The 16,532-nt window shown below is 34.1% G+C and overlaps 1 protein-coding gene across 1 annotated transcript in view; it reads right to left on the bottom strand.

Annotated features, from left to right (window-relative positions):
* DSG1 (desmoglein 1) overlaps window positions 1-16,532 on the bottom strand; it is a gene marked incomplete at both ends in the record, with an annotated part of 44,475 nt that overhangs the window by 12,487 nt on the left and 15,456 nt on the right. Inside the window, 7 exons of the mRNA XM_081252594.1 lie at window positions 1,212-1,397; window positions 1,703-1,837; window positions 6,998-7,164; window positions 12,620-12,764; window positions 14,366-14,521; window positions 15,675-15,806; window positions 16,071-16,106. Coding sequence (XP_081108720.1) covers window positions 1,212-1,397; window positions 1,703-1,837; window positions 6,998-7,164; window positions 12,620-12,764; window positions 14,366-14,521; window positions 15,675-15,806; window positions 16,071-16,106 — 957 coding nt within the window. The remainder of the gene's footprint in view (window positions 1-1,211; window positions 1,398-1,702; window positions 1,838-6,997; window positions 7,165-12,619; window positions 12,765-14,365; window positions 14,522-15,674; window positions 15,807-16,070; window positions 16,107-16,532) is intronic.

The following is a 16,532-nucleotide window of genomic DNA, read 5'->3' as shown; positions in this document are numbered from 1 at the left end:
AAATTAATATCATAGTTTGGGGTGAAATAGATTAGGACTCAGTTTCCCCAGCAGGGAAAGCTAGATAGTGTAGTGGAAAGAATGTGAACTTAATAGCTAGAGAAGCCTAGGTTTGAATGTCAGCTGTCCCACTTACTAGTGATGAGAACTGAACAGGTTACAAACTCTCTCTGAACCTCAATGTATTTATTTGTAACGTGGGCATATAACCTATTTTACAGGGATGCTGTAGAGAATAAACTAAACCATCTGCCCACTGCCTCAGTGAATGGAAGCTGTAGGCATGGTGACACTTTATGAAGACATATGAGACAAATGATCACACATTCCTATGGGGACAGAATTCCATAGGAGTTTATTTCCCAGAGCAATTCTGAAGGAAGAAAAAGTTAAAAAGGGATTACATTTTACCATGAAGAATACGTATTGCATACATCATGTACAATCCATGCATAGCTATTGCAGATTTTAAAAAATAGACTGACAAGTCTTGTAGCACAGGGTGAAATCTTCACTATCAGCTCCCTAGGAGTCAGACATTTTTCCCCCTCAAATCTCAGAGAAAATTCTACTGCAGGTAAATGTGGTGGATCAGTAATGTAGAGGGGACACAGGAGAACTGTGTTGACTTGGACCAAATCTCTATGACTTGGACCAAGTCTCTAGTATACTTATGTCTGTAATAAGCCTGGGTCAGCTGCAGAAGTGAGATGAGAATGTGATAATCCTACAATTACAGTAATTTAATTTTAATTCTGTGAAAACACACTGGATGAACTAACAACTTTAATTTATGTGATGAATGTTATTAATGAATAATAATTGATGTACAGTATTGACAGGGACAGGTTTTTTTAGGTAATGTTTAATCTGCTTCAACAAATATTCTTCAAATGTGTAAAACAACACCTTAAGGATTAATCGTACTTTGTTGTAAGCATAAAATAAGATTTGTGTTTAAAAATGTATGATCTGTGAGGGAATATTGTATTGATAGAAAAGAGTTTCAAATAAAAATTTCAATGCCTGTCTTTATGAATTTATATAAGCAGAAAAACTCTCTATAAAAAGCTCTGTATCATGTATAATTCTAAAACACAGTAATTTTTATTCTTTCACCCACTCAAGTTTGTGAAATGTTAACATCATTTTAAGATTAAAACTTTGAAAATAACCAAGAAAACAAAATATTTAGGATAATTATTCCATACCTTAATAACCTTTAAAGTTCCCACATTTGTTCTTTCATTCATTTCTATGTCAAACCAATTTCCCTCATTTCCAGAGATAAAGAAAATGACTGCCATCCAGTTAGCTGAGAACTCCTCATCCAAATCAATTATTCTAATCTGGAGCAAATTTGAATTGAGAGCATTTTCTTCAATACTTATGGAATACTGAAACAAGAAGTAAAAAAATTTAGCACAAACTATGAGAAATAGAACTATATTAGTTTTATATAGAATGTTTATAGTTATTCATGATATAGAAAAGAGATCTATGTTTGTGGTATCACTTTTCATTGTTCAAATAGGGGTTTTTACATATGTATTATATAAACAAACATGAGATGAAATATTTGTGTACATTTGGGTTGTGTGTGACTAAAGATAACATGTATATATATAAATAGAATTGTTTGAACAAATTTTAGAAGGTAATGAACCTAAAGTTGTTGTTAAATTCAAGGACTAATACTTACTGATGACTGCTCCATGTATGGGATGTTATCATTGACATCGAGGATTTTAATGCTGCATTCACACTCTGCTGCCATACCATCGGCCCCACCATCGCGGTCTGAGCCTCTTACAACTAGAGAGTACTGGCCATATTGCTAAAAATATAAACAATACCATAGTTGATGTAGACAGTTTTTATTTTGTCTCATACAAAGATCTTTTAAAATGTTGGATCAACATTTACATAAATCTATGATGAAAATAAAGGTAACACAGAATATTGAAAATTCGCAAATCTCACATGAATCAATATGAAGTTGCCAATTCCATTCCCCAAAATTCTTATCCAGCATCATTTAAAACAAGCAAAAATTTTAAAAGACATTATTCCTTATTATCTGTTGAAAAAGTTTATAAAGGGAGAAGGAGAACAAAATGATCAGGAGGGGAGAGATTAAGGTTTACGAAGAATTTATGGAATTAAAACTCTGTACCCCAAATTATCAACCCCTGAAAAATAAAGAGATAGCAAATGGTTTGCATTTTTTGGGATTGGAAGTACAGTTATTAATGATCTGTTTTCTTGATTCTACACAAAGGTACTTAAATTTTTAGAAGCTGGTAAAAGCCATGAAGCCTTTCCCAGACACATGCATATATGCATCCTCACTCAAAGTTGTGGACATAATTTTAGAGGATTCATAGTTAGAGACATCTTGAGGGCTCTCCACAAATGCCAGATTAAGAATATCTGCTCTGAAAAAAAGGGAGAGGGCTCAAGTCAATAAGATTGGAAATGAAAAAGGAGAAGCTATAAAGGACACCACAGAAATACAAAGGATCATTAGAGACAACTACAAGCAACTGTATGCCAATAAAATGGACAACCTGGAAGAAATGGACAAATCCTTAGAAAGGTGCAATCTCCCAAGACTGAGCCAGGAAGAAATAGAAAATATGAACAGACCAATCACAAATACTAAAATTGAAACTGATTAAAAATCTCCCAACGAACAAAAGTCTAGGACCAGATGGCTTTGCAGGCAAGTTCTATCAAACATTTAGAGAACAGTTAACACGGATTTCTTCTTCTGAAACTATTCCAAAAAATTGCAGAGGAACGAATACTCCCAAACTCATTCTATGAGGCCACCATCACCCTGATACCAAAATCAGACAAAGATACCACAAAAAAAGAAAACTACAGGCTGATATCACTGATGAACATAGATGCAAAAATCCTCAACAAAATACTAACAAACAGAATCAAACAATACATTAAAAGGATCATACACCGTGATCAAGTGGGATTTGTCCCAGTGAGGCAAGGATTTTTCAATATTCGCAAATCAATCAGTGTGATACACCACATCAACAAACTGAAGAATAAAAACCATATGATCATCTTAATAGATGAAGAAAAAGCTTTTGGCAAAATTCAACATCCATTTATGATAAAAACTCCCAGAAAGTGAGCATAGAGGGAACCTACCTCAACATAATAAAGGCCATATATAACAAACCCACAGCCAACATCGTTCTCAATGGTGAAAACCTGAAACCATTTCCACTAAGATGAGGAACAAGACAAGGTTGCCCACTCTCACCACTATTATTCAACATAGTTTTGGAAGTTTTAGCCACGTCAATCAGAGAATAAAAATATATAAAAGGAATCCAAATGGAAAAGAAGAAGTAAAGCCGTCACTGTTTGTAGATGACATGATACTATACATAGAGAATCCTAAAGATGCTACCAGAAAACTACTAGAGCTAATCAATGAATTTGGTTGAATAGCAGGATACAAATTTAATGCACAGAAATCTCTTGCATTCCTATATACTAATGATGAAAAATCTGAAAGTGAAATTAAGAAAACACTCCCATTTACCATTGCAACAAAAAGAATAAAATATCTAGGAATAAACCTACCTAAGGAGACAAAAGACCTGTATGCAGAAAATTAAAAGGCACTGATGAAAGAAATTAAAGATGATACAAAAAGATGGAGAGATATACCATGTTCTTGGATTGGAACAATCAACACTGTGAAAATGAGTATACTACCCAAAGCAATCTATAGATTCAATGCAATCTGTATCAAACTACCACTGGCATTTTTCACAGAACTAGAACAAAAAATTTCACAATGTGTATGGAAACACAAAAGACCCCGAATAGCCAAAGCAATCTTGAGAAAGAAAAACAGAGCTGGAGGAATCAGGTTCCCCGACTTCAGACTATACTACAAAGCTACAGTAATCAAGACAGTATGGTACTGGCACAAAAACAGAAATATAGATCAATGGAACAGGATAGAAAGCCCAGAGATAAACCCACGTACATATGGTCACCTTAGCTTTGATAAAGGAGGCAAGAATATACAGTGGGGAAAAGATAGCCTCTTCAGTAAGTGGTGCTGGGAAAACTGGTCAGCTACATGTAAAAGAATGAAATTAGAACACTCCCTAACACCATACACAAAAATAAACTGAAAATGGATTAAAGACCTAAATGTAAGGCCAGACACTATCAAACTCTTAGAGGAAAACATAGGCAGAACACTCTATGACATAAATCACAACAAAATCCTTTTGAACCACATCCTAGAGAAATGGAAATAAAAACAAAAATAAACAAATGGGGCCTAATGAAACTTCAAAGCTTTTGCACAGCAAAGGAAACCATAAACAAGACCAAAAGACAACCCTCAGAATGGGAGAAAATATTTGCAAATGAAGCAACTGACAAAGGATTAATCTCCAAAACCTACAAGCAACTCATGCAGCTCAATATCAAAAAAAACAAACAATCCAATCCAAAAATGGGCTGAAGACCTCAATAGACATTTCTCCAAAGAAGATATACAGATTGCCAAAAGGCACATGAAAAGATGCTCAACATCGCTAATTATTAGAGAAAGGCAAATCAAAACTACAGTGAGATATCACCTCACACCAGCCAGAATGGCCATCATCAAAAATCTACAAACTAAATGCTGGAGAGGGTGTGGAGTAAAGGGAACCCTACTACGCTGTTGGTGGGAATGTAAATTGGTACAGCCACTATGGAGAAAAGTATGGAGGTTCCTTTAGAAACTAAAAATAGAGCTACCATATGATCAGCAATCCCACTTCTGGGCATATATCTGGAGAAAAACATGGTTTGAAAGCATACATGCACCCCAATGTTCGTTACAGTGCTGTTTACAATAGATGAAAGCAACCTAAATGTCCATTGACAGATGAATGGATAAAGAAGATGTGGTACATACATACAATGGATATTAACCATTAAAAAGAATGAAATACTGCCAGTTGCAGGAACATGGATGTACCTGAAGATTATCATACTAAGTGAAGTAAGTCAGACAGAGAAAGACAATATCATATGATATCACTTATATGCAGAATCTAAAAAATAAATGATACAAATGGACTTATTTACAAAGTGGAAACAGACTCACAGACTTAGAGAATGAACTTATGGTTACCAGTGGGGGAAGAGTGGGGAGACTGATAGATTATGAGCTTGGGACTGACGTGTACACACTGCTATGCTGAAAATAGATAACCAACAAGGACCTACTGTATAGCACAGGGAACTCTGCTCAATATTATGTAACAAACTAAATGGGAAAAGAATTTGAAAAAGAATAGATACATGTATATGTATAACTGAATCACCTTGCTATATACCTGAAGCTATCACAACACTGTTAATAACTATACTCCAATAAAAAATAAAAAGTTAAAAAAATAATTAAAAAATAGAATAGATAAGCAACAAGAACATACTGTATAGCACAGGAAACACTGCTCAATATTCTGTAATAACCTAAATGGGAAAAGAATTTGAAAAAGAATAGATACATGTATATGTATAACTGAATCACCTTGCTATATACCTGAAGCTATCACAACACTGTTAATAACTATACTCCAATAAAAAATAAAAAGTTAAAAAAATAATAAAAAAATGAAATAGATAACCAACAAGAACATACTGTATAGCACAGGAAACACTGCTCAATATTCTGTAATAACCTAAATGGGAAAAGAATTTGAAAAAGAATAGGTACATTTAGACGTATAACTGAATCACTTTGCTGCACACCTGAAACTAACACAGCATTGTTAATCAACTATAATCCAATAAAAAATAAAAATTATAAAGAATAAAATATATGCTCTGGTGGCTTGCCAGTGATTGCAGAGTTCCTTTACTTTTTAGAACTCTTCACTATTACAACTCTTTTCATGTTAAAGGAAACCCACTGGGCTCTTTAGGAAAGTTTGAGAGAGAAATACCTAAATAGTCAATTTCTTCTTATGGTAATTTTCAAACAAGTAAAAAAGGACATAATGGTAACCTAGAAACTGATGGCATTTGGATCAATAAAGAGTGTTAAAATAATCTAATTTATCCTAAATCTAGGAATCATTAGCAGGGAGATGTCATTTTAAAATAACTATAATACTTAAAATGAAATTTAATTAAATATCAAATAGAAAATAAAACTTACTCATTTATAACCCTAAAATATATGCACATCAGTTATATTCTATCCACATTAAAAAATATAATGGAAAAAGTTGATATTTTAAAATTAAAACAAGGGACCACATGGCATTACAGAAACCATGCAATGCTGGTTCTAATTGGGTAACAATCAGTAATTATTTTTTTATTTGTAAATGAACAGACCGGTCTGGATTTTACTTAATTCCTATCTATCATTCTGATTCTGTGATTCATTTCCCAAAGTACTCATTGGGCTGCCAGTAGGTGAGATATAGGAAGAGAAAAATAAAGGGTTCTCTTAAATGCGCCTAGGATATGCTGGCTTAAAGAAAGATAAACAAACAAATAGACAAAACAAACAAAAAAAGAAAGATAAACAAGTCTCTTAGCCTGTAAAAATTCTTAGAGCTCCTACCGTGTTCACACGCATTATGACTCACCAAGATGGGAGACATAATAGCAATTGTTTCTTAAATTTATTTCATTATAGGACATACTTTTTAAAAAAAGGAGCTTTTGCATCTACCTTGTGTGTATTTTTATGTACTCTCATAATGTAGTTTTCTTAAATTGAGACAAATGATAAGTAGGATTAAATGAAAAATGAGTATAAAATCTATTTGAGGGATTCCTGTTTTTTTCACCTCACGGATATTTATGTCATTACCATTATGTGAAAATGTTATGTAATTAAAATTTTAAAGTACTGTTTTCTTTTTTTTCCTTAGAACTCTTGCTTTTAGAATCAGTTCCTTTGAGACTACAACTCACTCAAAGAAAAAAGAATTACCTCTCTGTCCAGAAAAGTATTCATTGTTCGAATTTCTGCAGTGTATCTGTTGATAATAAACATTGGTGAATCAGAAGGTTCTTGTCTTACGATCTTGAAGGCTATTTTTGAGTTCAAATTATTTGGTTCATCTGCATCAGTAGCATTGAGTATCATCACCAGTGTATCTAGAAATCAGGAGAAATTGATTGCAAATGGACAGTTTGCATTTTTGTTGTAGTATAATATATATTGTTTTTCCAACAAGGTGTTAGGGTTAGTTGGTCCATATAATGGGCACTCAACCATTTTCCCTTTCTACTGCTTCGACATACCAATATCTTAGCTCCTTTCTATACTTTTGTCTTGATGAAAAGATCACATTTTACCAGGAACCTTAGACATTACTGATAGCTAAAAAACAAAGAAATATTTTCTTCTGCCTTTCCATTTCTTATTCTAGTATAATTCTTTTTTTAAAAGGCTGCTATGGTGAAACAAAATGATATAAGTCCAGACCAACTCATTCCCAACTATAGCACTTTCTAGCTATGTGATCTTGGCCTCAGTTTCCACATCTATAAACAGGGATGATAATAGTACCAACCTCATTGAGTTCATGAAAGAATTAAACATCTATATGAAGAAAGTTATGTGAAGTTCCTATTGAATAATGCACATTCAATAAATATATATTATTGTTGTATTTTGCGTGGTCTCTAGTAAAATGCTACGTAACTAGTAGGTTTAGAAAGACGCTTGTTTAATTACATACTTTGTCCTATCCCTCATTTTTTCCAGTAAACTTATTAGCAGTTTTGATGAAGAACACTGGAGAATGTGAAAAGCTTCCAGCATTCATAAACTAGACTTCTCTACAATCAACTCTGTTCCAAGCACAATTGGACTGTCTGTAGACACCAACTACCAACCCCCATTTCTCTCTCTCTCAATCTCTGTGTGTGTATTCATTTCATCATCATTTTTTAAAATGTTTTCAGAGGCAATTAATTCATTAATTATGGTGCGTTCATATAATGAAATCTCATGAAATTGTTAAAAGGAATGAAGAAACGTGTATTTCCTAATATGGAAATGTGTTCAAAATATATTTCAATAAAAACTCACATTGTGGATAAGTATGTAAAATATGGTCACATTTGTTTCTTCTTTGGAAACACATTTATATATATTTACATTATTATAGAAAGTATGTACCTAAGTAACTAGTGATGGTACTTGTCCCTGAAAAACGGTGCTAGGGAGAGCAAAGAATGCATTTCTATTCTGTTTTTATTCATATTTTGTGAATTTTTACAACAAACATTCTTTTTTTTTTTGAACATCTTTATCAGAGTATAATTGCTTTACAGTGTGTTAGTTTCTGCTGTATAACAAAGTGAATCAGCTATGTGCATAGGTATATCCCCATATCCCCTCCCTCTTGTGTCTCTCTCCCATTCTCCTTATCCCACCCCTCTCCGTGGTTGCAAAGCACCGAGATGATCTCTCTGTGCCATGCAGCTGCTTCCCACTAGCTATCTATTTTACATTTGGTAGTGTATATATGTCAATGCTACTCTCGCACTTCGTCCCAGCTTACCCTTCCCCTGCCCATGTCCTCAAGTCCATTCTCTACATCTGTGTCTTTATTCCTGTTCTGCCCTTAGGTTCATCAGAACCTTTTTTTTTTTTTTTTTTTTTTTAGATTCTGTATATATGTGTTAGCATACAGTATTTGATTTTCTTTCTTACTTCACTCTGTATGACAGACTCTAGGTCCATCCACCTCACTACAAATAACTCAGTTTTGTTTCTTTTTATGGTTGAGTAATATTCCATTGTATACATGTGCCACACCTTCTTTATCCATTCATCTGTTAATGAACACTTAGGTTGCTTCAATGTCCTGGCTATTGTAAATAGAGCTGCAATGAACATTGTGGTACATGACTCTTTTTGAATTATGGTTTTCTCAGGATATATCCCAGTAGTGGGATTGCTGGGTCATATGGTAGTCCTATTTTTAGTTTTTTAAGGAACTCCATACTGTTCTCCATAGTGGCTGTATCAGTTTACATTCCCACCAACAATGCAAGAGGGTTCCCTTTTCTCCACACCCTCTCAGCATTTATTATTTGTAGATTTTTTATGATGGCCATTCTGACTGGTGTGAGGTGATACCTCATTGTAGTTTTGATTCGCAATTCTCTAATGATTAGTGATGTTGGATATCTTTTCATGTGTTTGTTGGCAATCTGTGTACCTTCTTTGGAGAAATGTCTATTGAGGTCTTCAGCCAATTTTTGGATTGGATTATTTGTTTTTTTGATATTGAGCTGCATGAGTTGCTTGTAGGTTTTGGAGATTAATCCTTTGTCAGTTGCTTCATTTGCAAATATTTTCTCCCATTCTGAGGGTTGTCTTTTGGTCTTCTTTATGGTTTCCTTTGCTGTGCAAAAGCTTTGAAGTTTCATTAGGTCCCATTTGTTTATTTTTGTTTTAATTTCCATTTCTCTAGGCGGTGGGTCAAAAGGGATCTTGTGGTGATTTATGTCATAGAGTGTTCTGCCTATGTTTTCTTCTAAGAGTATTATAGTGTCTGGATTTACATTTAGGTGTTTAATCCATTTTGAGTTTATTATGGTGTATAGTGTAATGGAGTGTTCTAATTTCATTCTTTTCCAAGTAGCTGTCCAGTTTTCCCAGCACCATTTATTGAAGAGGCTGTCTTTTCTCCACTGTATATTCTTGCCTCCTTTATCAAAGATAAGGTGATCATATGTGTGTGGGTTTATCTCTGGGCTTTCTATCCTGTTCCATTGATCTATATTTCTGTTTTGGTGCCAGTACCATACTGTCTTGATTACTGTAGCTTTGTAGTATAGTCTGAAGTCTGGGAGCCTGATTCCTCCAGCTCCATTTTTCTTTCTCAAGATTGTTTTGGCTATTCGAGGTGTTTTGTGTTTCCATACAAATTGTGCAATTTTTTGTTCTAGTTCTGTGAAAAATGCCATTGGTAGTTTGATAGGGATTGAATCTGTAGATTGCTTTGGGTAGTATAGTCATTTTCACAAGAGTGATTCTTCTAATCCAGAAGCATGGTATATCGTTCCATCTGTTTATGTTATCTTTGATTTCTTTCATCAGTGTTTTATAGTTTTCTGAATACAGGTCTTTTTGCCTCCTTAGGTAAATTTATTCCTAGGTATTTTATTCTTTTTGTTGGAATGGTAAATGAGATTGTTTCTTTAATTTCTCTTTCTGATCTTTCCTTGTTATTGTATAGGAATGCAAGAGATTTCTGTGCATTAATTTTGTATCCTGCTACTTTACCAAATTCATTGATTAGCTCTAGTAGTTTTCTGGTAGCATCTTTAGGATTCTCTATGTATAGTATCATGTCATCTGCAAACAGTGACAGTTTTACTTCTTCTTTTCTGATTTGGATTCCTTTTATTTCTTTTTCTTCTCTGATTGCTGTGGCTAAAACTTCCAAAACTATGTTGAATAACCATGGTGAGAGTGGGCAGCCTTGTCTTGTGTCTGATCTTAGAGGAAATGGTTTCAGTTTTTCACCATTGAGAATGATGCTGGCTATGAGTTTGTCATATATGGCCTTAATTATATTGAGGTAGGTTCCCTCTATGCCTACTTTCTGGAGAGCTTTTATCATAAATTGGTGTTGAATTTTGTCAGAAGCTTTCTCTGCATCTATTGAGATGATCATATGGTTTTTCTCCTTCAATTTGTTAATATGGTGTATCACATTGACTGATTTGCATATATTGAAGGATTCTTGCATTCCTGGGATAAATTACACTTGATTATGGTGTATGATCCTTCTAATGTGCTGTTGGATTTTGTTTGCTAGTATTTTGTTGAGAATTTTTGCATCTATGTTCATCAGTGATATTGGCCTCTAGTTTTCTTTCTTTGTGACATTTTTGTCTGGTTTTGGTATCAGGGTGATGGTGGCCTCGTAGAATGAGTTGGGGAGTGTTCCTCCCTCTGCTATATTTTGGAAGAGTTTGAGAAGGATAGGTGTTAACTCTTCTTTAAATGTTTGATAGAATTCGCCTGTGAAGCCATCTGGTCCTGGGGTTTTGTTTGTTGGAAGATTTTTAATCACAGTTTCAATTTCATGAAATTGATGGTCTGTTCATATTTTCATATTATATCATTTCAATTTCATGAAATTGATGGTCTGTTCATATTTTCATATTATATCATTTCAATTTCATGAAATTGATGGTCTGTTCATATTTTCATATTATATCATTTCAATTTCATGAAATTGATGGTCTGTTCATATTTTCATATTATATCATTTCAATTTCATGAAATTGATGGTCTGTTCATATTATGATTGGTCTGTTCATATTTTCTATTTCTTCCTGGTTCAGTCTCAGAGGTTGTGCTTTTCTAAGAATTTGTCCATTTCTTCCAGTTTGTCCATTTTATTGACCTATAGTTGCTTGTAGTAATCTCTCATGGTCCTTTGTATTTCTGCAGTGTCAGTTGTTACTTCTCCCTTTTCATTTCTAATTCTGATGATATGAGTCTTCTCCCTTTATTTCTTGATGAGTCTGGCTAATGGTTTATCATTCTTATAGGAGCATTTTTAAAAGTTTAGACTGTAGGTATAGTATTTTAACGAATAGAATTAAAATGTAAGAATTATTTGAACTTACAAGAAGTTATACCACTTAACAGTTAAAAGTAACTATGGCAAGTTGAAGTTTTGAATTCAAATGAGACATTATCTCTGCTGTGTTTTTAATATATCTAGGACAATCTTCAATGGTACACAAAGCAGTTAATATACTATCCCGCCCAAGTGACTGAATATTTGACAGTTAAAATATTGCCTTTTACAGTAATCCATAAGGAAGCAATTGCACGTTTAGATTTTTAAAGCCCTTGTGTAAATACTGGTTCTAGTTTCTAGGTTTTCTGGTGCTCCTCCACTATCATTCCTTGAGATGGTCGGCTTTAAATATATTTTACATGGAGGACCAAAGAGGATTAGGTTTGTAATACATTTCAAATACATACTATCAGTGACTTGAGTAAAAGCAAACCAAACCCATATTTATTAAATCATATATAAGAAGGGGCAACAATGTTTGCTTTGCATTTATTTGTTGTCAAAGAAAAGCTCTTTAAGATTATGGCTACCAAATAGCTTGTCTGGAAGTGATTTCTATGAGTGACTTTAGAGTTGTTAAAATTAAAAACAAACAAACAAAGAAAAAAACGCAGTATGAATAGAAATGGATGAGATTCCCCTTCAAAGTAGTCAGGTTGGGAGGCTAAATTCTCCCAGTAACTCTGTCACCATTGAGCAAAGTACTTTTGGATTTTTTCCTTAGGAATCTACTACAGAGCTTGTGTGTGAGAAAATGCTTCCTATTACTTTGGAGTTGCTCCTTGTGTATGACAGTTGGAGCTGCTTCCACAGTTGAAGGGAAAGCCATTATGGAGATTTCTTAATGCCTTCCTGTTCTACATGCTTTTCCAACCTTATCTTTTACATTCGTGATGTAGTACCTTGACAGAGTTTAGCCTCTAGTTGTCTGGCTGTTAAGAATGATCTGGAAGCCAAATAGTCTTGTTTACTTAATAAAGTAGACTACTTACTGGAATTAGAATTTTCTTCTATTTGTCCTAGAAAAGTAGACATAGAAAATACCGGAGGGTTGTCATTTATATCCAAAACCCTGACTCTGAGCTCAAGAATTCTCTCTAAATCTTGGCCCAGTGAATCCACAGCACGACAATAGATCTAGGAGAGAAAAGAGGAATAATTACATGGTGCAACACATACTTATTAAGTTCTTGCTTTCTTTGAGCATTATGTTAGGCATTGTGGGAAACTAAAAGAACAGTAAGACATATTATTTCCTACTTGAAGGTAGACACAAGTAGTACTTATAATCAGTAAGGGGAGGCAAACACTAACTCAAAATCCCATTTGAGAAAAGGTAACACGATAAGTTACACGAAGGAAGAACAAAATTACTGTGACTTCATAGGAGGATGTAATGATTGAGAGATCTTCAAAGAAAATTTCAACAGGTGGAGCAGGGAATTGGCAGGGTGTTCAAGCAAAGGGATTCACGTGAGGAAGGAAATGGAGTGGTGAAAACTCACTGTTTGGAATTAGGAATAGGGGTTATGGGGCTTGAGAATGTGACAAAGGAGAGTCACACGGGGGCTTCAGAGAAATATAGCATTCATGGGATAGGTGTGGCTATGTGGGTGTTTATATTATTATTTGGTGTATGTAAGTGTAATGTATACTATTTTGCCTATGTGATATATTTCATATAAAAATGCATTGTGCATCAAGAAAAGCTAATATGCTGGCATGTTGATTTAGAGTTTTCAGGGAAACATTGTGGGAGACAAGGCAGGAATACAGACTTGGAACAGAAGACTAAGGAATTAAAGTAGTTTGAGGCATACAGAAAAGCAGTATGAGTGAAAGCCTGCAAGCATAGATTACTATTTGAAGGCATTTTGGAAAATTATGGGGTTTGAATAGAAGAGGTTACAAGATCAAAGAAAGTTTTAAAAATGTCTTTATTTTTATTTTTCAAGTATTAACAGGTGTTGACCCGAATGATAGATGGAAATGGATTAGCAGCCAATGGAGCAAGCAGAAGAAAGATGAAAAAACAAAGCTGATTGATTAAGGTTCTTGGACAGGTAACTATGGGAAAATAGATAGCTTTTGGGATAAGCAGTTGAGAAAAAGAAGAAAATCGATCCCATTTTTGGATTTAATTCAGAACATTTCTGAACTGGAGGAGAGAGAATTAATTGTGGGAGTTTGTGATGAAGGACCTCAGACTTTTTAATGAAGTTGGTCACAGGTCAGCTTCATAAAGTGGAAATGAGGTGGAGGGTTTGAAGTTTTGTCACAGCAACTGTAAAGAATAGAGTGAGATTCGTTAAGGGTGAATTAAAGTATCTTCAAGGCACATTCTGAGTTCAGGTGAGCTTGAGCAATGTGATTTTATCATAAAGTATGTTCACCCAGGAAAAGCTCCATCAGGAGCTCCAGAATCATCATTTGGCATTGGAGTTAAGAGGAACAGGTATTCTCAACTGAATTAAAGTAAAAGAAGTTAGGTGCTTGCCCTTCCAAACAAACACTTTAGCTTGACACCGGGGGGTGACCAGAGGTTAGCATTTTTACTAAGGCAGTTAAGCAAACACTCCTTTCTGAATCTTTTGTTTCTTTTGGGTCATAAGATGCTCATGAAATAAGGGACTATCAAAAATGCATAATATTGAGACTTGAAATCAAATCAAATATGATCTGAGCTTAAGATATTCCAAAAATAATATAGGCCTGAACATACATATTCACCCACTTACAATGAAAAAAGGGGTGACCTCTCGATCAACTATGGATGTTATATTAATTTCACCAGTTTTTTGATTAATAACAAAGACTCCGTAAGGTGGTTGATCAATTCCTACTCCAGAGATGCGGTATGTAACTTGCTGGTTTGCAGCACAATCTGAGTGAATCTGCAGAAAGAGCACAGGTGAAAACATTACAGGGAGCAAATCAAGAGTGCTATGTTTGATATAAGACAACTATCTTGAGAATTGTTGAATGTGAGTATCTGTTATCTTTTGAGAAATGCTGGAAATAGAGAATTATTTTCCTAGATAAGAGGAATAATAACAGCTCTATATTTTCAATGGTAAATGACAACTTAATAAAAGAAATTCAATTTCTGTTTCTACCAAATTAGAAAAAAGTAAAATATCACCATAATAAATCTAAATCTATGCAGTCATCTTACATGCATTCATTCATTCAACATTTGCAATGGATCGTATTATTTTTAGTCTCTGTGCTAACGTTGGGGTTAGAATAGAGAACTCCTTGCAGTCTTAAGGAGTTTACCAATATTATTACATAACTTTGATCTTTTGATTAAAAATTTTTTTAAATGTAAAGTTTTAGAAGAAAGTTTAAAGTAGATTTATGTAGGCAACAAGAGTTATCTGACTGTGTAGAAGATTTTAATTTTGAAAATGAGGAGGATGTGAAACCAGGGCTCTCTTGCAGATAAAAAATTGTATGACTGTAAGCAATCTTATGGGGAAATCTCTGTGTAAATTTGTGTATATATGTGTATATATGTTTGTATGTGTGAATCTGTGTGTGGGGATATGTTTCCGTGTGTGCATGTGCACATGCGTGTGAGCATGTGTGTGCAAAAGGAAGAAAAGGGAAAATCAAAGGAAAAGAGAGCATGAAACAGGGTACATTGTGAATGTTCATAACAAAGCCAAAAGTAGGAATTCAATTCTAAGAAATCAGGAGGCAGAAGTAGCACACATTGAAATAGTTCCTGTGAATGTGCTGAGCATTAAATTCATTGTATAAATCACTATATTTTTTCATCTAGAGTTTGGGGTGGCATATGATCATGTATATTAATTTCACCAATGTGGTGAGTCAATGTTTAACTGTTTACCCAAGTGCCTACATTTCTTAATTTATACTTTTAATGGCTTCAATTTTCATAATCTGAATGGCTATAGTTTTGTTCTGCATCATAATTTCTCAGTGAGATATGTTCATAAAATATTTAAAAGACAGGTTCTTTTGAAAATTTAACTCCATCCATTCTGATTTTTGATTTTATGCTTTGGGGTTGATACTTACTTTGGCGATTGGGTTCCTCTTTGAGTTGTCCTCACCTTCACGGCAGGCTGCAGCGAACTTGATCCACTCGCGTTTTTGCCTCCTGACAGAATGCCACTTGATGGTGCCATTTTTAGTGTTATAATCTCTGACCTTGGGTGGGCAGGATAAAGTAATAGTATCTATTAACTTTTATTCATAATTCACATTCCACTGGAGCTTTTGGAGGACGGGGTAATTATAATGTCAGAAAGAGAGGATGTTTCATTGGGAAAATTGGTAATTTTGATAATCTATTAATTTTAGCATAACATTAACTTTACTTATAAGGATGAATTTTCTTTGGAAAATATGTTGCTTCTCCCAAACCATTTTTCTTATTTTTAATTGGGAAAAAAATAATTTGCTGTATGTTACCTGGATTTGAAACTCACTGTTAACTTCCAGCACCACCTATAAAAAATAAGATAACCACAATTAATTTTTAATTGAATACTTTGTAATTCATGCTATCTCACTGCTTAAAAAAAATAAGCAATAGTCTTGTGGGTCATTAGCAGGTGAATCTGGTTTTACTTCTCAAGTTCTGATGACGATGCTAAGGATTCCTTTATGTTTGGTTTTTACCTTTCAATTTTGCTCTTCTTTTCATTACTTTTATTGTTAACCTCTTTTTCATTCTTAGCCTATGCAGATACTTGTAATCATATAAGCTAAGACATTTGAAGCTAGGACCCAGGGAGAATGAGAGTTGGGAACTCAGGACCTCTTAGTAAATCTTGTGCCTGAAGAGCTGGAGATACTCGGATGCTATTTAGTGATTCAACAGCATGGTTATGATACTAAAATATTTGATGATAGTTTTGGGATCTGACTAGC

Source organism: Mesoplodon bidens (assembly GCF_964165515.1).
Source record: "Mesoplodon bidens genome assembly, chromosome: 13".
NCBI classification, from domain to species: Eukaryota; Metazoa; Chordata; class Mammalia; order Artiodactyla; family Ziphiidae; genus Mesoplodon; species Mesoplodon bidens.
Note: the sequence above shows the minus strand (reverse complement) of the source record. Positions and strands in the feature narration are given on the sequence as shown.